The 26,214-nt window shown below is 51.2% G+C and overlaps 1 protein-coding gene across 1 annotated transcript; it reads right to left on the reverse strand.

Moving 5' to 3' along the window:
* Positions 1–1,250: 1,250 nt before the first annotated feature.
* On the reverse strand, positions 1,251–2,609 carry FOXL2 (forkhead box L2). Its single transcript, XM_036388983.1, has one exon. It carries the CDS (start codon positions 2,504–2,506, stop codon positions 1,583–1,585), a length of 924 nt encoding a protein of 307 aa, XP_036244876.1. The 5' UTR covers positions 2,507–2,609; the 3' UTR covers positions 1,251–1,582.
* Between the last annotated feature and the right edge of the window lie 23,605 nt (positions 2,610–26,214).

A 26,214-nucleotide genomic window follows, 5' to 3' on the forward strand; every position in this document is an offset into this window, starting at 1 on the left:
CCGAGGCCTCCGCCGCCCCGGGCCGGGCACACGGGCGAGGTGCCGGCGGCTGCCCGCGGCCCGGAGCGGAGGCGCCGCACGCCGCGGAACCAACGCAACGCTGCCCGCACCTTGTCGGCCGCCGCCGAGACAGCCCCGGGGCCTGGCGGAGATGATGGAGCGCCCAGCACGGGTCCCGCAGCCGAGCCCCGTGCGCGGAGCGGTGCCCGCCGCCCGGAGCGGCCCCGGCACACAGCGCCCGCCCCGCTCCCCGCTGCCGCTTCCCGATCCCGAGCGCGGAGGAGCGAGTGAAATAAAACGATATGGAAAGAAGGAAAGGCATTTTATTGGAGACTTTACAATGCTAGAAAGTACAATGAAAGTGCTAGTTCATTCTAGAAAAGTTGGTCCCAAAATGGTACTATGCCACAGCATCTATCGGTTTACACAAACATTTACAAAATCGCTATGAACTGGCCCCTGCTTTAAAATCGCTATTTTTCGTCCACATTAATCTATGTAAAATTAAAGGATCAAAACCTTTTAAGAAAAAGAATAAGCATTCAAAAGCAGAACCTACCGGGAAATCCATTTTGGGCCAGGTTTGGGGGCAAAAAAACTGAAGATAGTTTAAACTTTCATTATTAATAATAATATGCACACGGAAAAATATCCCAATTTACAGGAAAGCGTCTCTCTTTTTTTTTTTAATAACACCAAAATATTTTTTTAGACCTGTATAAAATTACTTTTAAGACCTCAGAGGACATTGTCTCCTTTAAAAAATATATTTGCCGCTGCCGAAACGTTTCACGAGTGACCCTGGCGCGTTTTGTTTGTTGGTTTCTATTCACCAGCAATATCGCACATCTGCTCTCACAGCAGTCCCCACGTTAAGTACTATTTTAACGAAAAGCCACAGCTCGGAAGAAGCGCAGTGCTTTGCAGAGCGAGGAAGAAGACAGAGGGGATGAAGAAGAGGACGAGCACCGCGGGCACACCATAGTGTCTAGGCCCCGCCAGCCCCGCACCGCACGCGTGAAAATGCCTCCGCTATTTACAAACTCCGTTCTACTCTCCCCGTGGCTGAGCCCGAAAAGATTTACGGCCGAATTACAAAGGAGCATAATTTTGAGGGCTGAACAACCAATTTTTAATTAGATGCTCCCCCCGTCCCCCCCACCCCCCAAAAAAACAAACCCCGACAAAACAAAACAAAACAAAACCAAAGCAAACAAACCCAAACCAAAAGAAAAAAAAAACCCCACCGAACCCAACAACTCACAAACACACACACGGAGCAGAGAAACTCCCGGTGAATCCCCGCTCGCCCGGAGAGGCGGCGCGGCCGCCGCTGCCCGGCGCAGCCCCGCGGGGAACCCCCACACTTACACGGCTTTCTTCGCATGGAGGGACGCTCCTACACTGACACTACGCGCGGGGCAAAGCCGCTATTTCCCCACCGCGAGAGTTTGGGCACAGAGAGAGGGAAGTCCGTGACTAGAGACCAGGAGGAGAGACACGGAGCGCGGGGGAACGCGGCGGGGTAGCAGAGGGGCAGCGGGGCCGGTGCATTGCTGTGACGGCTCTGGCCGGAGCCTCCCTAGATGTCTATGCGGGAGTGCAGGGCGCTGTGTTTGCTGTCGTGCTCCCAGTAAGAACAGTGCATCATGGACAGCTCGGCGGGCTGGCGGGCGCAGGCAAACTGGAGGCCGGCTCCGTTTGCCGCCGGGGCCGAGGGCGGCGCGGGGCTGGCCGGGCTGAGCTGCTGGGGGTGGTGGGCGTGCGGGTGGTGGTGGTGGTGGTGGCCCACGCCGTTGTAGGAGTTCACCATGCTGGGCAGCGCCATGCTCTGCACCCGCGAGTAGGGGCTGTAGGACGCCGGGCCCGAGAGTCCTTTCACATTGACGGGGCTGACGTTCCCACCAGACATCTGGCAGGACGTGTAGGGCATGGGCGCGGGGGGCTGCGCCAGCGGCCACGAGTTGTTCATGAAGGTGGACTGCAAGTACTTGGGCGGGGACAGGTAGCCGTAGCTGTCGGGGCTGAAGAGGGTCTTGCCCGGCTGGAAGTGGGTCGGAGGCGGCCGGAAAGGCCGTTTCATCCTTCGTCTTCTGCGGTAGTTGCCCTTCTCGAACATGTCCTCGCAGGCGGGGTCCAGGGTCCAGTAGTTGCCCTTGCGCTCGCCGCCGCCCTCCCGGGGCACCTTGATGAAGCACTCGTTGAGGCTGAGGTTGTGGCGGATGCTGTTCTGCCAGCCTTTCTTGTTCTTCTCGTAGAAAGGGAACTTGCTGATGATGTACTGGTAGATCCCAGACAGCGTAAGCCTCTTCTCCGCGCTCTCCCGAATGGCCATGGCGATCAGGGCCACGTAGGAATAGGGGGGCTTCTGCGAGGGGTCCGGCTTCTCGGGGCCCTTGTCCGCGCTCAGCTCCTCCTTGCCCCGATCCGGCTCCTTGCTGCCGCCGGTGTCATGAGCCAGCAGCGCCACCGTGTCCTCCTCGCCGTCCGGGTAGTTGCTCATCATGGTGCCCCGCGCCCGCCGCCCGGGGCGCCCAGCGGTGCGGAGCGCTGCCCGCTGCACGGAGCCCGCTGCCGGCGGCCGTCCCGCTCCGCGCTCGCCGCGACGGGGCCGAAGCCGAAGTCGAAGCCGGGACCCGGCCGGAGATCGGGAGGTGCCTCTCGCGGCGCCGCTGGTCCGTGCAGCGCGGCGGCGGCGGCGGCGGCGTCCCTGCCCCCGCGGGCTCCGCTCCCCTCTGCCGCGGCGGCCGGGCTCTTTTCTGATTTGTATGGGCCCGGCCGAGTTCCGCTTTCGTCAGGAGCCCGCTCCCCTATCGCCGCCGAGCCGCTGGGCACGGCCGAGTTCACCCCGCAGTCACGGCGCCGCGCTCAGCCCCGCGCACACGCGGCCCGACGTGGCCCCGCGGAGCGGCGCGGAACCGCCGGGGGCGGGGGGAGGCGGGGGGCGGCGTCCGGGGGGCGCTGGGGGAGCCTCCGCCGCCCACCCCGGAGCCCGCCGGGGCCCGCGGCGCTGCGCTCCCCTCCCGCCCGCCGCGGGGTCGCGCTGGAGGCGGTGGGTGCGAGGGGGTGTGCCCGCGGCGCTCGCCCTGCCACGGCGGCTTGTCACACTTCCAGCCGCACACGCGGTCGCGTTTATATGTCTTGGCCGCGGGCCCCGCCAACCGATCGCGCCCGGGGAGCGCAAGGAGGCTGTTGCCGCTCCCTGCAAGTCGATTCTTGCAGCTCTTATTTGCAGGAGGCAGAAAGCGAAAGGTGTCGGGTCGCCCCCTTCTCCCTCCCCGCAGAGTACACGCAGAGCCCCAGCGCGGCTGCGGGGCTGACAGGCGCCTCGAGGGCCGGGGCAGGGTGGCGAGACGGGGGATGACACACTGGGCAGCTTTCCTGCTCCTTCCCCTGGAGGGCTTCGGCTTATTTCACACGGTTCCTGAAGTAGCGTGTGTGGCACCCACATTCCCCTCTCCTTCCCCTTTCCTGCCTTCAGGCAGAGCCTCCCCGAGCAGCAGACAGGCAGAGTCAGCTGGCCCGAGCACAAGAGATGTCGCGCTGTGACAAACCAGCGCCCCGGGGCACAGCAGCGGGCATTTCCCACTGGTTCCTAACGGGCTCTGCAGTCCTGTCCCGGGAGCGGGGCAGACCCCGTTCGGTTCCCGAGCCTTTCCAGCACACAAGGCACCGCCGGCAGCCGCAAGAGCCGGGCCGGGCTCCGCGGGGCCGGCACCACCGGCGCTCGCCGGCCGCGGCCTCGCTCGGCCCCGCGGCGCTGCCGGCGCGGCTCCGCCGGACCCGGCCTCTCCGCCCGTGCTCAAACACAACTCGCGCTGCCCAAAGCGGCCCTGGCAGCAGCTGCACGCTCAGCTCGGAGCCCGCAGCTCTGCCCGCCGGCAGCTCACGGCCCTCAGACTCGCTCCTGCCTTCCCTGCACGCGAACCGCCTCTCACGATGTGCCCCGTCCCGATGATTTTAAGTACGACATCAATTTTCGTAACCAAACGTGAGCCCGGGGGGGGGGTGGCAGCTCCCGAACGTCCGTGCCCGGGACAACCGGCCTCTCCCGTCGGAGCGCCCAGGGTTTCGGTGGCCCATGAGCGGATTTCTTGTTCCTCTGCCCGGCCACGGGTCCCTTCTCCCCTACCCGGGACAGACTAATCGCGGGTAAAGGCAGTCGAAGATGTAGAAACGTATTTTAATCGAGATATAAATTAGCTCTTCGAAGAACTATTAGATTTATATACGCGCATATATGTGTATATATATATATATATATATATATATATATATATAATTATGTATTTCTATATGTCTCAGTTAGAACACGTTTCTGCATCTTCGCCTAAAGCCATATAACCAATATAACCAATCCTTTATCTCCCGTCGGCGGGAGACCGTATGGCCCAAAACCCGGGCTGTGTGATTTCGGTCCCAGAATGGAGGCCCGTCTATTTCCGCCCCCAGGCGCGGAGCAGCTCACGCCGGCCCCGTGTTCTCTCCTAACTCCCACAAACGAACGGGCGAAGGGATGAGGCCCGCAGGAGAGACCCTCTCCAGGGTTCCCCTCGCCCGGCAGCTCCCGGCGGCTCGCTCCGCTCAGGGCGACGCAGCAGCCGGAGCCAGCTGTGCCCCGCCGTCGAGGCCGGGGCTGCCGGGCTCCCCAGGGCCGGGGCAGCTCCTCTCTGCCGGCCACCCAGGCTGCTCCCGGCGCTCCCCCTCGCAGGCATTTCCGCGGCCAGGGCCGGTGCAGGTGTAGCAGCACGGCCGCGTGTGTCATCACCTCCGCCAAATGGCACATTCCTCCCTTCTCGCTCCTGAGCCGGGCGCGCAGCTCCTTGGCAGGGCTCGCTCGCTCGCTCGCAAAGGACATTTGACATCCGAGGGTCTTGTTTGGGTTTTTTTTTTTGACAGCTCCATCAAGGGGGATTTCGGATGAACACCAGGGCAGAAGCTCAGCCCAGCGCTGGGAGCGGCGGTCGGGCCGAGCAGCAAAGGTGAGCGCGCAGCCCCGTGTGCGGCTACTTGAACGCTTGACACAAGGGCAGGCTGGGGCTGTCGGGCTCTCCCCTCTCCCCTCTCTTAATTAAGCCCTTTTTGGGACATGAAACAACTACCTGAAAACGCAGGAACACGCCCCTGACAGCTGAACGCTGTAGCTGCGGTTAAGCGGAGAGCCGAGGGCTTATCGGCACCCACAGAAAAGCCGCAGCGAGGGCAATGCAATAACGGGGACGGGCAGAGAGCAGAGGAGCGCCGAGAGCCCTTTCGGGAGAAGGAGCGGGAAGCCCGGCACGGCCCCGGGGAGCGGCCCGGTCCGCCGGTGCCCCCGGGAGAGGCCGCGCCCCGCCCGCCGCCGCTCCCGGGGCCGGGCAGCGGACGGACAAACCCGGACAAGGCGGGACAGAAGGAGCCGGCGGAGCCGCTCCGGGGCCGGGCAGCGGACGGACAAACCCGGACAAGGCGGGACAGAAGGAGCCGGCGGAGCCGCTCCCGAGCCGGTCCCGCAGCCGCTCGCCGGGGTAGGGGATACGGGAGGGGAATTAGCAGCGGAGGGGGCTCACGGTACCGTGTCTCTGCCCCGGCCTGCTGCGGCGGGGAAGGGGCTCTCGCTTTCTGCACACGGGGGCAGAACAGCCCCGGACACTGCCCGGGCCCGGTGCAGGGAAGCCGGGAGGGAGGCGAGCAGACCCGAGAGATGCTGCAAACCGGGGCTTCGCCGCTACCGAGCCGGAGCGGGTTCCCCTTCCCGAACAGAGCACGGGAGCCCCGCCGCGGCCCCGGTGCGGTTTCCCCGCTGCGCAGCGCTGAGCCCGTTCGCGGTGGGAGCGCGGAGCGGAACGGGACACGGGACACGGTGCCACCCGCACTTCTGGCCCCGGCAGCCCGGACGAGCATTCCCACGAAAGCCGTGCCTTCAGCTGAAGCGCTGATAAGACTCGAGTAGCACGAGTTTGGGTTTGGGTTTTCTTTTATACTCACCCTCTGCAGGCAGCAGAACCTGGAAGGTCTGGGGTCGGTTTGTTAGAAAATGCGGCAGCCTTCCTCTCCCTAAGTTGTTTGGTTTTTTTTTTTTTTTTTTAACTTTTCTCTTGGCGAGAAAACGGAGAGCCGGTCCGCCCCTGGCTCGGAGAGCCCCGCTCCCGTTCGGCCAGCGCAGCCCGCCTGCAGGCACCGGGGCAGGGCTCTCGCCTTCCGCACCGAGACCCGCACGGGGACAGGCGACACAGCCCCGGTGTCAGCCCCGCGGATCTTGCTCCGTTCCGCTGCCCCGCCGCGCCCCGGCTCCCGGGGACGGACACGCGGCCGGTGCCTCCTCAGCCCCTTCGGGGTGCCCGCAGCGCTCTGGGGCCGTCCCGACATTGTCCGCACTCACTGGGTTCACGTAGCAGCCGCACGGACACGGATGTAAATGCGGCCCCAGGCGCTCCCGTTCCGGGTCCCGTTCCCCCGAGGAACGGATCCGGCGCGGGGCTCCGGGGGCCGGGCAGGGCCGGGCGCTCTCGGTCCCCGCTCCGTCCCCCCAGCATTTCTCCTTCCCTCGGCACACCCCGCAAAGTCACCATGCTGCCGTTTCATGTATTCCTAGTTTATTCCTTTCTTTTTCTTTTTATTTTCTTTTTTTAAAATTTTTTTTTAAATATTGTTTTCCCAGGTACTACTGGTTTTTAAGATCGCGGGGTATTTTTCCACATAACAAACCCAGAAAATAGGGTCGGTGTTAAACGCGGCGTGCGCGGGTCTGTCTCGCACCGCGGCGCTGATGACAGTTAACGAAATGTACTGCGGGAAATAAAATATTCTGGTCTCAATGGAAATTCAGCCGATCTACTGTGTTAAAAGGCTGGGACGGGGGCGTTTTCCCGCGGTACCGACGCGCGGAGCCCCGGGTCCCCTCGGGCGGAGGGAGCGGAGGCGCCCCGGGACGCGGCTGCTCCGGTGCCCGCAGCTGCTCGGGCCCCGCTTCCCGTCCAAAACCCGTTCGCTCCCTTTCTAAATGACACCTAGAGGCAGGGCTCGAACCTGGAGGTGCTTTTGTCGGCGCAGCACCGACCAGCAGGAATAAAACCTTTCTAACCTCAGCGTAACCATCGTGTGAGACGAGACTGCGTGCGTGCCTTTAGACCCTAAACGCTGCCGTGGAAAAGCTTGCATTATCAAAATTTCACCTCTCACCTGGCCTGCAAATCACCTCGCTCATGTAGGGACACCACAAACACACAATCCCACTTTCCCCTCTGTTCAGGATTCCCGGCAGCACAGTCCCGAACATTTCATAAATGCTCTTTAATTACATTACTCAGAGTGTGACGCCAGAAGAAGGAAATATTCACCTGGAAAGTGTCTTCTTCTGCATGAATGAGTCTCATTGTCAAAACCTTGAGCCTATATGTTTTGCAGTGGAGAATTTAGTTTCTCATTTATACTGTACAGCTAAAAATTTTGGTAGCTTCAGGCTTGTTTTTACAAGCTCCCAGCTGTACAAAGATTTCTGTTTTTACAGGAAAAACTAAGCAATCCGTAGACCATGATGGCTGTACATCCAAAATGTGAGCTTCATGAGGAACAGAGCAACTTTATTATGATCTGGACTGAAATCACATTGAATAAAAGTCCATCTAACAGAGCCCGAGGGGAAGAGTCACAAACGGGCTCAATTCTCTGCCGAATCCAATGGCAGGGAAAGGTTTTAGGATCTGGAGAGTAGATTTCCCCGTTCAGCTGATACTCTGAAGATATTTTCATGATCCCGTTTAGTTTTGAGCCTATTCCTGTTGCCTCGATATCAAAGAAATCTATCTCACAAGAAAAGACCAGCCCCAGCCCTTTCCCCTTATCTATTCCTGCTTCCCATCTCTCCTCAGCTCTTCTTCTGTAGCCTGAGCCCGAGTCCTCACTACAGTATATTTGTTTATGCTTCGAGAACAGACCAAGAGGAAAACAAACTCTGTATTTCACCCCAGCATTTGGTAGTTCCTTTCTTTCATCTGAAAACAGAGCCTGATCCAGGGAAGGTTCTTGAATTCACACAACCGGTTACACGATGAAATGCAAACAGTTTCTTGCGGTATTAAATGGCAGCCCGCAGCAGAGTTCAGGTTGGCTCTTACGGATTCACCAGGCAGGGCTCTGCAGGATAATCCTGTGTTGCTGCCATCCTGCAGTTCGTGGCCTACAGCAACGCTGCCGAATGCTGCAAATAAAAACAAACAAAGCAGCCTCTGCTTTTTAGACAGAGTAGAAATTATGTCTTTTTAGGAAGCTCGAAGCAAAGATCGTTTGTTTCAGTCTGACAGCCTCAAAAGCAAGCTGCTCTTTCTAGCACTTCAAAATTGATGCTTATTTTTTCTACAAAGCATGGGAAGGGGGAAATAAAAAGAGGGATAAAAAAACCCAAACCATACAAGTCCACTCATGTCCAGATCACCCCGAAGTTGTAAATTAATAGCATTGTAAAACAAAATTAGAGCCAAAGCAGGCGTCTCCCGTTGTTGCTGCAGAGATACATGGCTTAACAGATCATTTTTAGGTAAGAAAAAATTGTGGGTGCTTGTCTAGAACATTTGAAAACTGCTTTGTTAAATATTGAAGCAAGGAAAATTATATAAAATTCAGATTTTTTGAAAAAAAGATAATTCAAGAAAAGTTCTTCCAACTAATGTACAGGCATCGATGAAACTTTGTTTTCCATTACTTTTTTCAGAATGTGGGTCCCAAACCATAGCCATGATGAATTTCTATAATCTCTGAATTTATATAATCACCCAAGTCCATTTTCATAAAGGGTCTGTTACTACATTGAAGCAACAATGCTTGAAAAGCTCATCCAGGCTAAAGCTGAAATGCCTAAATTGAGGAGCCAGAGATGCAGGGACACGGTGTGACAATGGAACTGCATTGTTAGTGATGGGAGAAGAGCAATGCCTCCCCTGCCACAGCCAAGGGCCTTTCACAGGCTGCTGCTGGCAGAGCTGCTCCAGCCTGGAGCTGCACCTCAGCCTCGGGGCTGGAGAAAGCTCTGGCGCTGGGGCAGCGCTGCCTCACTGCTGGGAGCCCTTTGCTGTGCAGCTTTGGGGATGCTCCTGCTCAGTCCCAGTGCCAGGGCAGAGCAGGGGGCTGGGGACAGGCTGGGGACAGGCTGGGGACAGGCTGGGACAGGCTGGGACAGGCTGGGGACAGGCTGGGACATGTCTGCAGCTCTGCAGCTTTCACTCTGAGCCAGCAGCCCGTGCTGACTCACCCCCACCTCTGAATTCAGGCACCGTCTGGGCACTGAGAATTCCAGTTTTGTCTTTGGCAGCTCCTTGAGAATTTGTGGCAGGCGTGGTCAGGGCTTTCTTTCAGAGGAGGTGCTGCCCTGGGAGGGAGCAGCCAGACACAGCCAGGTGCTGTAAAATCCACGTGTGCACTCAGACTTTGCCATCTACACCACGACCACGTAAGTCATGCTCCTCTTCCATCTCTGAGCGATGCAGGAACAGTTGAACTTGGTTAAAGCTAAGTAGTCATGTCCCAGGGTCTTCCAGAACTTGCAGAAGGGGCTGTGTCAGCCAGGAACAGGGTGCTTTTGTTTTAAATAGTCTGTCCACATCTGGAACGTGTGTATATATTACCTTCCTAAAGGATTTGTGAATAACTCTCTGTACACACAAGCTTCTCCCCGTCTGCTTGCTGAACAGGAGCCCTGGCTGCAGCACCCAGGGAATGCCCTGCCACATCCAGAGGGCAGAGATGTGAGGAAGGGCTGCCACACCCTGCAAAGAGCACCTTCCACCCCTTGAAAACCTGAGGGGCTCAGGAGGAGCCCAGGGCACGAGCTGATCTTTTCCCCAGCTCCCCAGCCAGGGTGGTGCACAAACTATTCCCTCCTCACTCCAGCTGTGCCTCTCCCAATACCTGCTGCACTTTAAAACAATTAGAAGTTCGTTTCTTTTTAAATGTAACTACTGTGCTTCTACAAAGATTATAAGATTGCAAGATAAATAACTAGGTTTGATCTGACAACAAATCTGTTTTGTTGGATCAAACCACATGCCATCTCTAGGTTAAAAGGGATGTGATGGATGCAATTCTCTTCTTTCTGGAGGAAAAGAGCTAAGCCTTAGCCAAAGTCAGCCTCAGATGACATCCAACCTCCCCCAAAAGCTGAATGAAGCACACACTCCCTGGAGTGCCAGTGGAGGGTGGATCTGATCCTCAGACACCTCTGAGGTCCCTGCATTGTCCCAGCCAACCAGTGGGCTTGGAAGCACCCTGTGAACCCAAAGGACTAAATTTCCCTTCATGGCAAGAACTGAAACTTTGAAGAAGCTTTCAGTGTAAGTGTGGCCACCTAAATCCTAATTGATTTTTGTCTGTGCAATCACCTCCAGGTCTTTTAGTTTATCTCCATCTTGTTCTGACCTTCTGAGTATGCAAACCTGAACTGGGAATGCACCAAACATGGAATTTGTATGACATTTCCAGCTTGTCCTGCTTTTGACCTGGCCAGAAACAGCAGATCAGAGCTGCTTGCAGTTTTCCAGCATTTCTCCTCTTGGTCACAATTGAGAGCAAGGAAATGCAGAGCAGACCAAACAAAAAAAAAATTAACCAAACTTTCTTAGACTCTCAGAAGGGACTTGGTTCAAATCCAGTTGAAATGTAGATGAAAGTTCAGCCTCCTCATTTTATTACAGTTTGTTTACTTACATATAATTGAATTTCAATTTGTTTTCCTTTTTTCATCCAGTTTGTAGCTATCCCTTGCAACAAATAAAAGAGAGACCCATTATGAGAATAGCTGTCAGGAGAAGTTAAGCCCTGCATCAGTCTTCGTCTGCCTGGTGCCATAGGTGTTTCATACAAAGCATGAAAGAACATTATTTCCACAGAAAAGCATGTGCTCCATGGCTGAATATTGTATTGAGCCAGTTCTGTTTGATGGCTTCATGTGGGGCTGAGCTCTGGCACTGGATGTGGAAGCAGGTATTGCACTGAATGCATGTTAAAGTCTCCAGCAGGTATTTGGAATAAGTGTTGGAAAAATTAAAATGTATCATTCTCCTGTGGCTCATTTTTAATGGGCAGAGAGCAGCAGTTGGATGTTTCAAAACTCTGATTTTAGCTGACTTCAATCCATGGCAGAGGAAATGAAGGGGTTTGGTTTGTTTCTTTTGCCTTGAGTGCTGTGCCAGCTTTTAGTGCTTGGTGTGTCCCTGCACCATCCAGAGAGAGCTCTGGGGATGTGCAGTGTGTGCCAGGGACAAATGCATGGCTCACACTGCTGGGCTCAGCTTCACCTGAAAAGTGAAGGACCCAACAGTTCTTAGAGCTGGTGCTATGCCTGGAGTGTTATACAGCAGCATGTCACTCACCTTTTGGGCAATTCAAGTGTTTTACAAACAGCATCGTTGCTGGAAGGCATAAAGCAAAGCTTTACTTGCTATTGGATCCTCCATCAGTCATTTCGTGGCACATTTTCTACATGTGGTTTCTCAGAATTAGGTAATACACAGGATCCTCAAACACATCTGGGAACTCCTGTTCTAAATCCTGGCTGTGATTGCTTGGAAAATGTGATGGGCCTTGACACTGAGAAGCATTAAAAACAATGAATGAAGGGCACTTCAGCAGAGATTTTCAAGGGAGATGTTGTGTCATCGAAACAAAAAAAAGCCTCTACAAAGAAATAGAGAGGCAGCAGTCATTTAATGCTACAAGGCCTGGAGAAAAGTTCCTGAGCAGCATCCCCAGAGCAGGCCCTGTAACCCTGATCTAAGGTGTAAGGAGCTGGGTCCCTGCTCCTCATTGTGGGCTGACTGCAAAGGGATAGAAATGCTTGGGCTTTTAAACAGGCTTTCAGAATAATGCAGAGCTCCATTTTGGCTGTTTTGAGGCTGAAAAGGAATTTCCCTCTTGATCTCAAAGGCAGCAGGATTTCCCCTACTGTTTAAAACCCCTCAGAATGAAAAGGTACTTTTCTGTTTCAGTTCTTGCTGTTGGTGAGGTGTTAATCCAGCACTGTCATGGCCTTGCAGATATTTTGCACTTTTGCTGGGAATGAAGAAAAGGAGAATCTACTGTTTATGACCTATTTAAAGCCTGTTTGTTCTAATAAAACATATATTTACAAACCAAGTTTTTACAGCCACTTCTGGGATAGAAAATGGAAAAAAAAAAGCCATCTCTGCTTTCTTGCTCAAGTGTCTATGCATAGAGTCTTACCTGCCTCAGAGACTTATTACCTTAAAAATACCTATATGGAGGGACTAATGTGGGAGATAACCCCAAAACTCATTGATTCATGAAGCTGGTGTAAATATATATTTTGTAAAACCCTTTGTTAGGAGGCTTCCCCTTTTCAGAGACTGTTAGATTTTCCTGAAACCAGCAAAGAACATTTTTTTGGAAGAAAAAAACCCAAACAACTGTGGGTTTATAAGCAATTATTTTCATCTGAATAGCGTATCAAAAAATCCCAGCCTGGCTTCAGTTTTTCATTAGAAATACGATCAATTTTTGGCAAAAATCAAAACTGCCTAACTACTCCTTTGGGCCCAGGTCAGTTTCTTGTTTAAAACGGTTTTGATAAAAGATTTCTGATTAGTACTGCCCTGGCTCTCTGAAATGCCCAAGTGAAATGTACCTGGGCCAGGAGCTGGGGCTGGGAGCTGATTTGGAGCACAGAGGCAGAGGCAGAGGAGGTTTGGTTGTCCCACCCCACCAGGGAACACTTCTGCTGCTTCACATCCTTGCCAGAAACCAACCCCCACTGAAAATGCTTCAGGGGCACACCTTCAACCAGCAGCAAGTTTTGCTGCTATCAAACTGAGAGAGCATTTCCAGAGGTGGGTTTAGGGTTTTAAAAGTGATGCTGTAGTGCAGCAGCTCCTGCACAAGTAACCTACAGGTGGAGGCTGCTCCTGTCTTACAGAATTTGTAAATGTGAATGATCAGGTGCTCACAGTGCAGGTTATTCAGCTGCACTGCTTCCTCTCAGTCTCAGTGTGTCTGAAAACTGGCCCAAAAGCCCTTTATCAGGGCCAGATGCCCACCACATGATGGCCACCACATCATCACAACGCTGATTAGATAAAGAAGAAAGGAAAAATGGAGCTAATATGGTTTTTTCTAAATGGTGATAACTATAGTCCATGGATAGAATTGCTGTTTGTATGACTGAAATCAGCATTCTTTGTGCATCTCTTCCATAAAACAATTATAATAGAAGATTCTTAAGGGCAGGGTGGCTTGTTCTCTCCTACCTCCTTGAATCAATAATGAGCCACCAGGTTCTCCCACCCTCTTTCCCCTTTCTCTCAGATTTGATTTCTCAAGCCCCATTCTGGGCCTGTTTCAGCTCTTGAGTGGCTGTGTTAGTCAAACACACAGCAGATGTCAGTGCATTACAAAACTTGCTCTGAGAATAAAAAAAGAAGTTATGAGTGAGAAAGTTAAATGGGAAAGGAAAAATGCAGGAACTGCAAAGCTCTGGAGCTGTGGAGGAGGTCCCCCCTGTGTGTTTGACACATCTTGTTAACCACTAACTCTGGCAGCATCACTGCCATTCTCCAGCCTCTCCTGTTGAGCCTGTCTAAAGCTCTTCAATCTCTCACCCACCCAGGTTTCCTGGGAGGCACAGCTCAACCTTCCCAGCTGGCTTGGGAAAGCGGTGCCTGGGGATTCTTTCCCCTTTTGCACAATTCAGCCCCTGGAAGTGCAGCAGAGAATGGAACAAACTGAAAGCATCTCTGCTGCTCGCTGCTCCTGTAACCAGAGATCTTCTCCCTGCTTTAGGAAAGTCATCCCCAAGCAAAATATTTCCCTGGCCGGGGTGTCAGGACTGAAGCAGAGGTGGGTCATGGAGAGTCAAGGCACACAATACCCTAAAGCAGCCCTGAGTCCTCCCAGCAGCAAGCCGGGAACAGAGGGGAGATCCGATTAAAGGCTCCCTTGTTTCCCCAGAAAGGAGAGCGCCCTGCAAAAACAAACAGCGGCTGCCCTGGGCCCAGAGAGACCGGGGAGTGCGGAGGGAGGGAGGGAGGGAGGGAGGGACCCCTGGGCCAGCAGGACACGCTCAGGGAGCCCAGCACGCACAGCTCAGCCGCGGCTGCCTCGCTTTGTGCCGGGCACCGGCTGCCTGCAGCACACGGGGCTTGGTGTGCTGGGGAACCGCGGCGCCGGCAGGGACAGACGGACACGGGGACACAGGGACACAGGTACAGAGCCCCGGCAGGGACAGAGGGACACAGGGACAGAGGGACAGAGGGACACAGGGACACAGGGACACAGGGACAGAGCTCCGGTAGGGACACAGGGACACAGGGACAGACGGACACAGGGACAGAGAGACACAGCTCCGGCAGGGACACAAGGACAGAGCTCCGGCAGCGACAGAGGGACAGAGGGACAGAGGGACACAGGGACACAGGGACACAGGGACACAGCTCCGGCAGGGACACAGGGACAGAGGGACAGAGGGACACAGGGACAGAGGGACACAGGGACAGAGCTCCGGCAGCGACAGAGGGACAGAGGGACAGAGCTCCAGCAGGGACAGAGGGACACGGCAGGGACAGAGGGATACAGCTCCGGCAGGGACGGAGGGACAGAGGGACAGAGGGACAGAGGGACAGAAGGACAGAAGGACACAAGCACACAGCTCCTACAGGACAGAGGGACAGAGGGACAGAGGGACAGAGGGACAGAGGGACAGACGGACACAGGGACAGAGAGACACAGCTCCGGCAGGGACACAGGGACACAGGGACAGAGGGACACAGGGACAGAGGGACAGAGGGACAGAAGGACAGAGGGACAGAGGGACAGAGGGACAGAGCTCCAGCAGGACACAAGCACACAGCTCCTGAAGGACAGAGGGACAGAGGGACAGAGGGAGAGAGGGACAGAAGGACAGAGGGACAGAGGGACAGAGGGACAGAGCGACAACAGGACACAAACACACAGCTCCTGCAGGACAGAGGGACAGAGGGACAGAAGGACAGAGGGACAGAGGGACAGAGCGACAACAGGACACAAGCACACAGCTCCTGAAGGACAGAGGGACAGAGGGACAGAGGGACACAAGCACACAGCTCCTGCAGGACAGAGAGACAGAGGGACAGAGGGACAGAGGGACAGAGGGACACAAGCACACAGCTCCTGCAGGACAGAGGGACAGAGGGACAGAGGGACACAAGCACACAGCTCCTGCAGGACAGAGGGACAGAGGGACAGAAGGACACACAGCTCCTGCAGCACGCAGCTCCTGCAGCTCCTGTCCAGGAAACGGCCCGGGGCTGCCTTTGTTCCTGGAGAAGGAAAGCAGAATGTTTGTCTTTCTTATCTCGGGTAGGAAACCTATGGGAAACGCTGGGCCCTATTCTCCGCTCTTCTCCTGTCATATAATTATAATGCATTGCACCAAGCAAAATCTTTTGGAAAATCAGCGAGGCTAATGAGGAGACAATCCCCTACTAGAAGGCATTTTCTTTCCAAATTCTGCAGGGCTGATGTGAGTAGCCATTGGTACAAAAACAAAAGATGAGCTAAATGTTTATGTCAGGAAAACACAACGCACCCTGAGTGTCTCATGGCATTAGGAGAGTAATTGTTACACAAGACTAATCTCTTTTCCCCAAATAACAAACCCAGGCCAGATTTTTTTCAGACTTCAAAGAAAAAACACAGTAGGGCCTTTCTACTGCCAAATGGCTAAGTGGAATAAAAAATTGTGATTTTGCCATTAAATACTTGATATCAATTCAAGAGGATTTTTTTTTTTAAACAGTGATGCTATTGCATTCTATACTGGAAAAGGATAAATTAGAATTTCAAAGGCTGTGAGGGGTCACTGGACAAGGAACCGTGCACACAAGGCTGCTGCACCACAATGTACAGTTTGCAGCATTTCCAATCCCAAACCCTATATATATGTCCTATAGATATAAAAAAGATATATATCCTATATATATATATAAGATATATATATCCTATATATATATCATCTATCTATCTATCTATCTATCTATCTATCTATCTATCTATCTATCTATCTATCTATCTATCCATCCTATATATATATATTAAACCTATATCTGGTTCAATATATATATAGGATATATTCTATGTGTTAGGAAGGTCAGCATAGATTATCTTGAACCAGCATCTAATGCCTTCCATTCTGCCAACAGAATTTTCCCTTGAAGATTTGCTACAAAGCTCACAGTATTCCTCTAAATTCCACTGCCTTAGATTAAAAAAAAGGCTCTGAACTAGTTGGGAAGGCTGACACAAATAACATCCAATAACAGATGAACTGACACAAATAACACAAATGAAAGGAACTTTCATTTTCTTAGGGAAATGCTTAATGAAAATTTGATGAAGGGGATACTGAGGCTATGCAAGAGGTTGATAACAAACCTGGGGCTCCAGCAACACAGTCACTGCAAAAACTTCAGCTTTTGAGGAATGGTTACCAGACCTAGATAGGAACCAAAATCCTTTGGAGGAGAGTAAAATTCTCACTGGTTTCCATTTCTGCAGCACGTGTTCCTCAGAACTGCCTACAGACACACACTCAGGAAATTATTCTGAATTGGTGTTTAAAGTGGATTAATTAATTGGCCTCAGCTTCCAACTTATGCACAACCAAAAGCTTTTGGGCTAACTAAGTTAAAAGCTGTTTAGAGTACTCAAATTCTGAAAGGAATTTCTGCAGAGGATTTTAGTCCTGCTAAAGTCATTTGCTTTAAATTCACATCTTCTCTTAATTTGTTGAGGTTTTTTTAAAGCCTTCCTATGTAAATGGGTGCTACAGCAACACAGAAAAAAGCAATTTGGATAAGTAAATTTGTCATTTTAAAAGTAAGCAAAGAAAATGTTTAATCTCAGCAAGTGTTCCAGGATCATTTCATGAGAGTTCTATGAGCAATCTCTGAGAATTGCTGCTTTTTGAAGCCCATGTCAGTACAGCAGCAGCAAACTTCTGACACCAGTGCTCTCTGCAGGTATTTGGCCCCCAGTTGAACACTTGAAACTGTTTGCAGGTATTCCAGGCTTTTCAGTAATTTAAGTGAAACTCAATTATGTCACCCAAAGAATAAAAGTAATAATGAAATAATAAAGGGAAAAAAATAATGAGGATAAAGGAAGGTGAGCCCTGCCCAGGCAGCCCTTGGGGGCAAGGAGAGCAGGGCAGGTCAGCCCTGCCTGATGTCCACAGGGGCCATGACATGGACATTTTCCTCCTCATTTTAACAGGGAAACCTTGTTGGTATGGATCCTTCAGCAGTCACCAGAGTGTGCTAAATTCACTCCAATCAGCCAGCTTTGTTGTGGCTGAAATTTTTATTTTCTGGACAAATACGTCTCTCATGGCTTCTTCTTTTAGTTGCTTCCAAAGAAATGATTTGTGTTGATTGGTGCTCACTGCTTGTCAGCTGGCTTCAAGTCTGGGTGGTTTGCAACACCTCACCCTAACAGCAGCACCCTCAAGATGTGATTTGAGCTTTAGATTCCTTTTTGTGGAGCTGTTATCCATGTCTACAGAAAACCACCAAGAGAAAGCAGCAGTGTAGGTGTTGCTCCCTAACTGAGCTCATTTCTCCCTTTCCCCTACACAGTGAAGGTGCAGAGCCCTTCATTTGCTGTCACTGCTGGCCTGGGTGCTGTGGGAGCTCCTTCCTCTGGCACCCTGGGCCATAACCTGGTCAAAACCAGGATTTAGCACCCTGCTCCCACTGGGAAACAACCTCCTCAAAAAGATGTACAGTTTTGCTGTGAGTTTCTAACTTCATTGTTTATTACTTTTCAATGGTTAAAAGAGGAGAAATTCCAGATTTCCATTCTGTGGGGACAGGCACAGAAAAGGCAGCCAGCCCATGAGTGATGCCCTGCTACACTCCTCTGCATTTCCAGCACAGCTCAGGGAGCTGGGAAAAGAAGAACTTCCATGCTATTCTTAGATTTCATCTACATATTAGGTTTCCTCTGCCTATTCCTTGCTTGAGAAAAGGGCTACCCACAGACCCCTCAGCCCTGGAATAAATAATAACAACAGAAAAGGTTCGTCCCAGAGCATGCACTATCAGAAGAGCTGTGGTTACTACACTGTTTAGTACAGCAAGGAGGAACTTGAACACAGAAATCATCTTTAACTGGCTGTGTTTTCCAGCTGGGTAAGCTTTTTAGAAAGAACATAAGCAGAAGTAGAAGCCAGAAGAAAAGGTGTGCCACATTTCCTGGATATTCAGTACTCTATAGAAAGATTTCACTGGAGTCTTTCAAGCAGTATTAGGACAAATGAAGAGAAAACAAAGGTTTCTGTGGGTTGAACATCAATAAAACATTTCTTTTATCTCAAATAAATGAAAACTGGTCAAAAAACTCTTTAAAATACAATGGAAATTATCATGGAAATGTTATTTGTTGCTTATAACAAAAATAGCAGTTGCTGCCTGTCAGTGCTGTGTATACAACTGGGATGAGGAATATGGAAAACAGAAGCACTGGATTTCTTTGCTGCCAGCTGAACTCCTACTCAAACAAGGGATTCATTACAAAGCTGAGTTCAGTGGGTGTTAAACATGTGAGTGGAAGCAAGCAAATATTGCAATTGGTGTGCCAGGGCCAGTGCAGCACAGAACAGCACCAGGGGAAAAGGCTGGAGAGCTCTGTGACCCCAAAGCCCCAGAGCAGGCTGAGGTCTGTGTGCTCCCTCTGAGGAGGGTTTGGAGCTCTGTGAGCTGGGTTTGGGGCTCTGTCAGACACACAGAGCTCTGTGAGCTGGGTTTGGGGATTTGTCAGACACACAGAGCTCTGTGAGCTGGGTTTGGGGATTTTTCAGGCACACAGATCTCTGTGAGCTGGGTTTGGGGATTTTTCAGGCACACAGATCTCTGTGAGCTGGGTTTGGGGCTCTGTCAGGCACACAGATCTGTGTGAGCTGGGTTTGGGGCTCTGTCAGGCACACAGATCTCTGTGAGCTGGGTTTGGGGCTCTGTCAGACACACAGATCTGTGTGAGCTGGGTTTGGGGCTGATTGAAGCACACAGATCTGTGTGAGCTGGGTTTGGAGCTGATTGAAGCACACAGATCTGTGTGAGCTGGGTTTGGGGCTCTGTCAGACACACAGATCTCTGTGAGCTGGGTTTGGAGCTGATTGAAGCACACAGATCTGTCTGAGCTGGGTTTGGGACCCTGTCAGACACACAGATCTGTGTGAGCTGGGTTTGGGGCTCTGTCAGACACACAGATCTCTGTGAGCTGGGTTTGGGGCTCTGTCAGGCACACAGAGCTCTGTGAGCTGGGTTTGGAGCTGATTGAAGCACACAGATCTGTCTGAGCTGGGTTTGGGACCCTGTCAGACACACAGCTCTTGCCCAGCCATGCCAGGAGCAGCACTGGCAGCACTGAGTACTGAAATGTCAGTACAGAAATTGCTTGGTAAGGACTGACACAGCTCCTGCTGCCAGGGTTTCAGATGAGGACAGGAGTGAAGATGAGGACAGGGGTGAAGATGAGGACAGGGGTGAAGATCGAGCTCCTCTGCACACACAGCTCCTGCAGCCCCTCCAGGAGCCAGCAGGGGTGGGAGCCCAGCTCACCTGCATTGCCATCAAACCCTGGCACATCACTTGGCTCCCTTGGCTTTCACAAGGCTGAAGGACAAGTTTCTCTTTCCATCCAGAAAAAGCAAGCTCAGCTTCACAAATGCAAGTAGAAATTTGCTGCTGGCTTCACAAGGTCTGGGTTTACCCAGGTCTTAGCAGCAACTAATATTAAATATTGAATGTTAATATGAAATATTTAATATTAAAAGAAATGACTCTATCTACAAAAATCCCAGCTCAGAATGATGTTCTGAAGTGCAGGAGTTCCATGCATGCAAGAGCCCAATTAGATACTTACAGGGATGTATGACAGCTGCTGTGAAAAAGCTGTATTTTTAGTTTTGTTGGTTTTTTAAAATAAATATCAATGCCACAAAACTGTTTCCTTCTGAAGAGTGTATTTAAAAAAAAAAGCTAAGTAAAATTGGAGCAAAGTACTATTTGCAGTAATTAAATTTATGCATAGTATATCAGTAAGACATTTAAAAGCCCAAATTATCAGATATTTCCTATTGAAAATATAACTCTAAATTAAGACATATCTGACATTCACATTCTTATAACAGAGGTATTCAGCACCAGTTTTTCTTGACTCCATTATTGCCAGAGGGAGAAACAAATCACTTCATTCTCCACTTTTCAAGTGCAAAAATTTCCCCTCTTACAGGTTTTAGAAAGCCACCCAGGAGGGGCTGTCTGAGCAAACAGGGAGGAGCTGCCTGTGGCTCATAGAGCTCCACTGAAGTGAGACAGGGAATTGCTGCAGCTTCATCAAATCTTAAAGCTGTGCGTGGTTTTGGGTTCGTCTCCAGCTGCCTTCTCCTGCTCTGCCGTTTCCACAAACGACCCAATCATCATCACCCAATTAGTGCTGGAGGGAAGAAAGGGGCTTCTGTCAAACAGAGCTCCTTAAACAAATGAGCACAGGTTTTGAACTGGGCTTTACAACCTACTGCAAAGATTCGTGCATCAAATACATTCAAATTTGTGAGTCAACAGGAGCGGAAAATGAATTAAATTTATTTACCCCTGAATATAGGGAGGTTTGTGAAAATATTGGCAGGAGAAGTGTATAGCAGAGATCCTTATCACAGCAGTTCAATCACAGGTGTTTCCCCATATTACTGGATTATCCTTATCCAGAATAAATATTTAATGTTAGTATTAACAAAGAAAAGCTGTAGCTCCAACAACAAGCACTGTGTATTTAAAACTCAGCGATGATTATCCACTCTAAAATCAATTGAATCACGAGTATTAAACAATTTTACACAACACAGCAAAGAAAAAGCTTCCAGTCCCCAGGGGCTCCACGAGCCAAGGCTGCAGCCAGCCCTCCCTGCTGGATGCAGCTCTCCCAGAGTTCCAGCCAATGCTCCTGGCTGCTTCTCCTTCCCCACAGGGGGACGTCCCCCCGCTCAAGGGACGCGTTCCTGGAGCACATCCACCCCTGCAAGAGAGCCCAGGGCTGTGGCAGCAGCTTTCTGAGGCTGCTGGAGCCTCTCAGAGGCTGCTCTGCCCCTTGTGTGCCTGTGGCAGCCCTGGGTGAGCCAAGAGCCCCTGCCTGGGTGAGGGCAGAGCTGAACCTCGCTGGGATGGAGCCCCAGGAACCCTCTGGCTGCTCTGGCAGCCATCAGAGCCCCAGCAGGTCCAGGGAGTCCAGCTTTGAGCAGAGCAGGGGCTGGGAAGGCTCAGGAGACCCCAACCCAACATCCCCAGAGCCTGGGGCACCCCTGCTGCCTTTGGGGTTCCTCTGGGTCTGCACTGAAGGCTCTCCAGACAGCAGTTTCATGTTCAGGACTCAGGTGTTTATTATTCCTTATCAGTCAAACAGTCTCACTGCTGTGAGTTCTGCAGCTTTTCATTAGAAGGCACAAAATGGCCAACAATCTCTTGGTACAAGGGCTCCTAAGACTAAACTGTCCAGTTAAGAGCTGACACCTGGATTATTTTCCCTTTGAACCCAAGAACTGATCCCACAGAGCCCCCAGTGCAGACTTTTCTGCCCAATTCCAAAATGCCACCCAAACCCATGGAGAAGAAGGAAGAAGCAGCATGAAGAAGAAACCCAGGACAACACCCTGTGCCTCCATCCTGCTGCCATCCACAACACACTAAAAACCCCAAAACCTCAATTTCTCACCCAGTGATGCCACCTGCACTGCTCTCTATAATCTATTGCACACTTTTGTGGGTGCCAGTCTGTCTTGAAGTCTGGGAAACTTTCTCCATGGATGAGGGTCAGAGTCAGTCCCAGAGCAGACACAGGAATGATATTCCCTGTGGTGCCCTGGGTTTCCACAGCTGCCAGTGACAATTCCAGGTTTTTGCAGGGGTGCCCAGGAATTCTCATCATGTAATAAAATCCCCAAAGTCCACCTAAACACAAATTCAGCTCCCATACAAAGTTCCACATTTTTCCTAATTCTCTGGAGAAAAGTAGCAAAACCCCATAGGCTAGCAGACTCACAGGCTTCTCCTGCAAAATTTTCTTGAAATTCTAACTTTTAAAGCTCTTAATAGCCTTCTCCTTTTCCTAACTTTGACATCTTTCTCATGAGTTTCTCCTGACAAGTCTTTTATCACCAGAATATTCAGGCTTGCTCTTCCACCTGTGCTTGGCCCCTTAGGAAGTTCTGCTGATCTGCACCTTTTATTCACTCTTTGCATCATTCTTGTTCAGAATTTCATGAGTGGTTTGGAGAGGATGAAAATGATCCCTCCCACTGGGACAGCTTTGGTAGGGAGCTTGGGGCAGTAGAAGACAACAGAACTTAACTTAGGAGCCACATGAAACACCCTTGGGTCTCCCAGAGTGCCTTTGTCCCACCCTTGCTATGCCTCTCACTCATCCAAAGTCCCTTCTCCTGCTTATTCTCTCACTGTTTCTTCTCTCCTAATAATTCCCATCTTTATTTTTTTTTTGTTTTTAATTTTTTTAACCCCTAACCAAGAAGCTATCCTCCCTCTAAATAGTCCATTTTTGGAAAAACCTATCACAAACTGCCTTTTCTTGTTCAAAGTTAAAGTACATCTGCCTGGATTTGGTTATTTGGTTATTTCTTAGGGTGTTTTAGTGTCCCTTTTTTTTTTTCCCCTTGTTTGGGAGTAAAAAGATGAATTTTTTTTTTGTATCTTTCATGCTATTTTGGCAAAAAGAAAATCCCAAAACTCTAGGCAAGAGTTAAAGACTCTGAAGAGAATGAAGTGTGTTTAACAGAACACCATTTTTGACCTGAACAAAACTTTATCAGCATTTTCTTCTGAGCAGCTTGAGTTCATCTGCTGGAGGACAAAAGAGGGGCCAAGATGGTGTGGGAAGGATGGTGGGGATGGAGGTGGGGACACCCTTGTGAGCAAAACCTGCACCTTCTGTCCTCCTGAGTGCAGCTGGGACAGGGGGGGTACAGCAGCAGCACAGGGTGAGGAACCAGAGCAGGATTCTGCACCAAACCTCCTTCAGCAGCAAGGGCTCCTGTGAATCTGATCCCTTCATCTTGTGGTTGTCAATCCAGGCTGCCTCCAAACAGCAGGAATCTTTATCAGAGAGAGCTCCTTGTGGCTAGAAGCACTTGGTGAAGGTGACTGATAGTGGCTGTGCAATTCCCATTGAGATGATAATTCCTGCACAACACACACACACACCCCAATATACAGCCTGCACCACTCTCACCTGCATGTTTGCTCTGTTTGGAGGTGTTGAAGATTGCAATGCAAGATGTTTTCAATTGCCATCTGTATGGCAGATTACCTTTGTCAAGTGGGCAGTTTGCCTTATCTCTCGTCTTTGAGTGACCACAATCACAGCTCCCTGGGAGGGGACACCTGCTGATAACAGCCATTGAATGTCCCTGCATGGCTGATAAGAACTACAGCATCCCATTGGGAGATGTGAGCCCAGAGGGAGGAGCCAAGCATTCCTACCTAGATATAATCCAGAGGTTTGGAGACACCAGCACGGCTTCTGCACTGGATTCCCAGAGGAACAGCAGCTGCCTCTCCTTCCCCTGGATCTTCAGAGGCAGAATCCATCCTTCTCTACAGGATCCCTGCTCCAGCAGAGCCACCCCTGACACTGCAGGAGGGCTGAGCCACAATTCCAATGGGTCTGCTGCCAGCACCCTGACCCACAGGGTGTCAGGTTGGGTTCTGACTCTGTCAGTGTTGTTCCAGTGTACTGCATTGTTTATTTTATCCTTTTATTTTTTCCTTCCCTATTAAAGAACTGTTATTTCCTGCTCCCATATTTTTGCCTGAGAGCCCCTTAATTTAAAATTTACAGCAACTCAGAGTGGGGGGAGGGTTTACATTCTCCATTTCAGGGGAGGCTCCTGCCTTCCTTAGCAGCCTCCTGTCTGTCCAAACCAAGACAGGAGGCATCACTTTCCCCAGTGCTCCCTGGGCTGCAGAGGGTGTGCAGCTCAGCCATGGTGTCACCACAGCCTGGGGCTGGGTGCCAGCTCAGCCCCAGCTGCCTCCAGCTGCTGCCCCTGCCTTTCCTTGCCACATCTGCAATTTCTCACAGCCCCCAGTGCTGCTCTGGGGCTCAGCACCACCTTGGGACATGGGCACACCACCATGATGATGCCTTAAGATTTCAGCTTTTATATTTTTCAGATCCTGTGCTGCATTAGTACATAACTCCAAACTCCACACAGAGTGTGAGTTACTATTCACATTTTGGTCAGACAAAACAATCCCTCTGGGCCTGAGATCCAAGGACACCCCACAGCCTCAGGCCCTGAAATATAAACAAAAAGTGATTTGGGGGGGAGCAAACTGGGGTAAATGGCTTCATTACCTGAAGCTGTAACTGCAGAATTAACCCCTAGTATGTAAATGGACCAAACTTATAATTGTCTGAAAAACTCTCAACATTGTCCACCTTGGGTGTAGCCCCTCGGGGAGGCTTCTGTCTGCCCTTAAAGTACCTGAAGACCCTTCATTAAATACATCTGCTTTTATCTTTTTAGCTTTGTCTGGCTGTGTTTCTAGGTAAGCCCAAAACAGGAATGTCCTGTAATCCTGGAGTAAACAGGGCAAGCAGGCACCCAGAGGAAGCTTCTGCAAAAACAAAACTCTGCAAAATGCTTCCAGCCTTGGGCTGCTCCTCCTGGGACGGGATTGACATTAGGGCCCTAATTCCAGTGAGCTCTGGAGGGGATCCCAAGGCAGCTGAGGCAGAAATCTGTGCTCCACTTGATGGGACCAGCAGGGCTGTCCCCAGCAGGATTGTCCCCAGCAGGGCTGTCTGTCCCCAGCAGGGCTGTCTGTCCCCAGCAGAGCTGTCTGTCCCCAGCAGGGCTGTCCCCAGCAGGGCTGTGCCCAGGGCACCCATCTCTCACCCATCTCTCACCCATCTCTCACCCATCTCTCCTCCCTGGCCCTGCCCTGCTGGGCTGGGTCACACCCCAGTGCCCAAGGCCAGGCCAATTCCTTCCATCCTGAGCCCGGCCAAAGCTGCTATTCTGAGCTGGGATTATTTACAAGTGCATTGGATTGCTTGTGCTCTTGTTTTAGTTGGTTCCAGGAGCTATGGACTAGGTTCAGAAAAATAAAAGGCTGTGGGACTTTTTGATTGGTTGGATGTCTTTTTTGGGTAAGAGAAATGGGGATATTAAAAGCATCTCCAGGCTTTCCATATGCTCATGGGAAGGATAATATCCATTAACACAATCAGGAACATTGCCTGATGGAATCAAAACTGTTTATACAAGGCACAGTTAGAGGATGGATATAGGTGGAAATAAATGGTGCTAAATTCAGCTCTCTTTAGGGGATGCACAATGCTGTGGAATTTTCTGATGTTACTAAGATCCAAAATCCACTTTGTCTTCATGTAAGGCATATCCCTGTTGTATTAAAAAACACAAGTGTAAGGGAAATGGCCCTTTCCCTATTGCCTCAGTATACCTATGCTGGAGGGTTCCATAAGAGTCTCCTTTCAAGCCTTGCACAAGTCAGGCTGTAAAGCTGTGCTTTATTTGTGCTGAGGAATGCAGCATTAAAACCAGGCTTCTCTGTGGGACATCTCTGGGGCACCCAGAGGAAGAACTGCAAAATGCTTCCAGCCTTGGGCTGCTCCCCTGGGAGGGGACTGAGATCAGGGCCTAATTCCAGTGAGCATCCTGGGGTTTTTTGGCTGGCCACAGAAGTGGCTTCCTGCAAAGAGCCTCATCCAATTCCCTCCCCTCTGTGTTATGAAATATTGATCTGCTGCCTGTTTTCCTTCTGCATAGCTGGGCTGGCTCTCCCTGCCGTGCCATCAGGGTGGCACTGGGAGCAGCATGTCTGATCCAGGCACGCTGCCAGCAAATAGAGATGTTTCCTGTCCTTCCAGGGCTCCCTCACACTGTCTTCTCCAAAAGGCTGAACGTATTCTGCACTCTAATAACAAACATTGTAACCTTGCAAATAGCGACGCTTGGAGTTTGCTTTAATATTTATAGTTTTTGACCCCAAAAGGGGAAAGAATTTACCATACTTAGGCTGGAAAAACAGCGTGCTAATTTCACTTATCAAAGGCGTTCAGACCAAAGAGCCTGCCACTAATAACACCATGGTAAAAAAATGTTCTGCAGTGCCTCATATGTTAGTGGGTTTTAGCACATGCTGGTACCTAGCTCTAAAT

The sequence above is a fragment of the Molothrus ater genome, chromosome 10 (assembly GCF_012460135.2).
Source record: "Molothrus ater isolate BHLD 08-10-18 breed brown headed cowbird chromosome 10, BPBGC_Mater_1.1, whole genome shotgun sequence".
NCBI lineage: Eukaryota > Metazoa > Chordata > Aves > Passeriformes > Icteridae > Molothrus > Molothrus ater.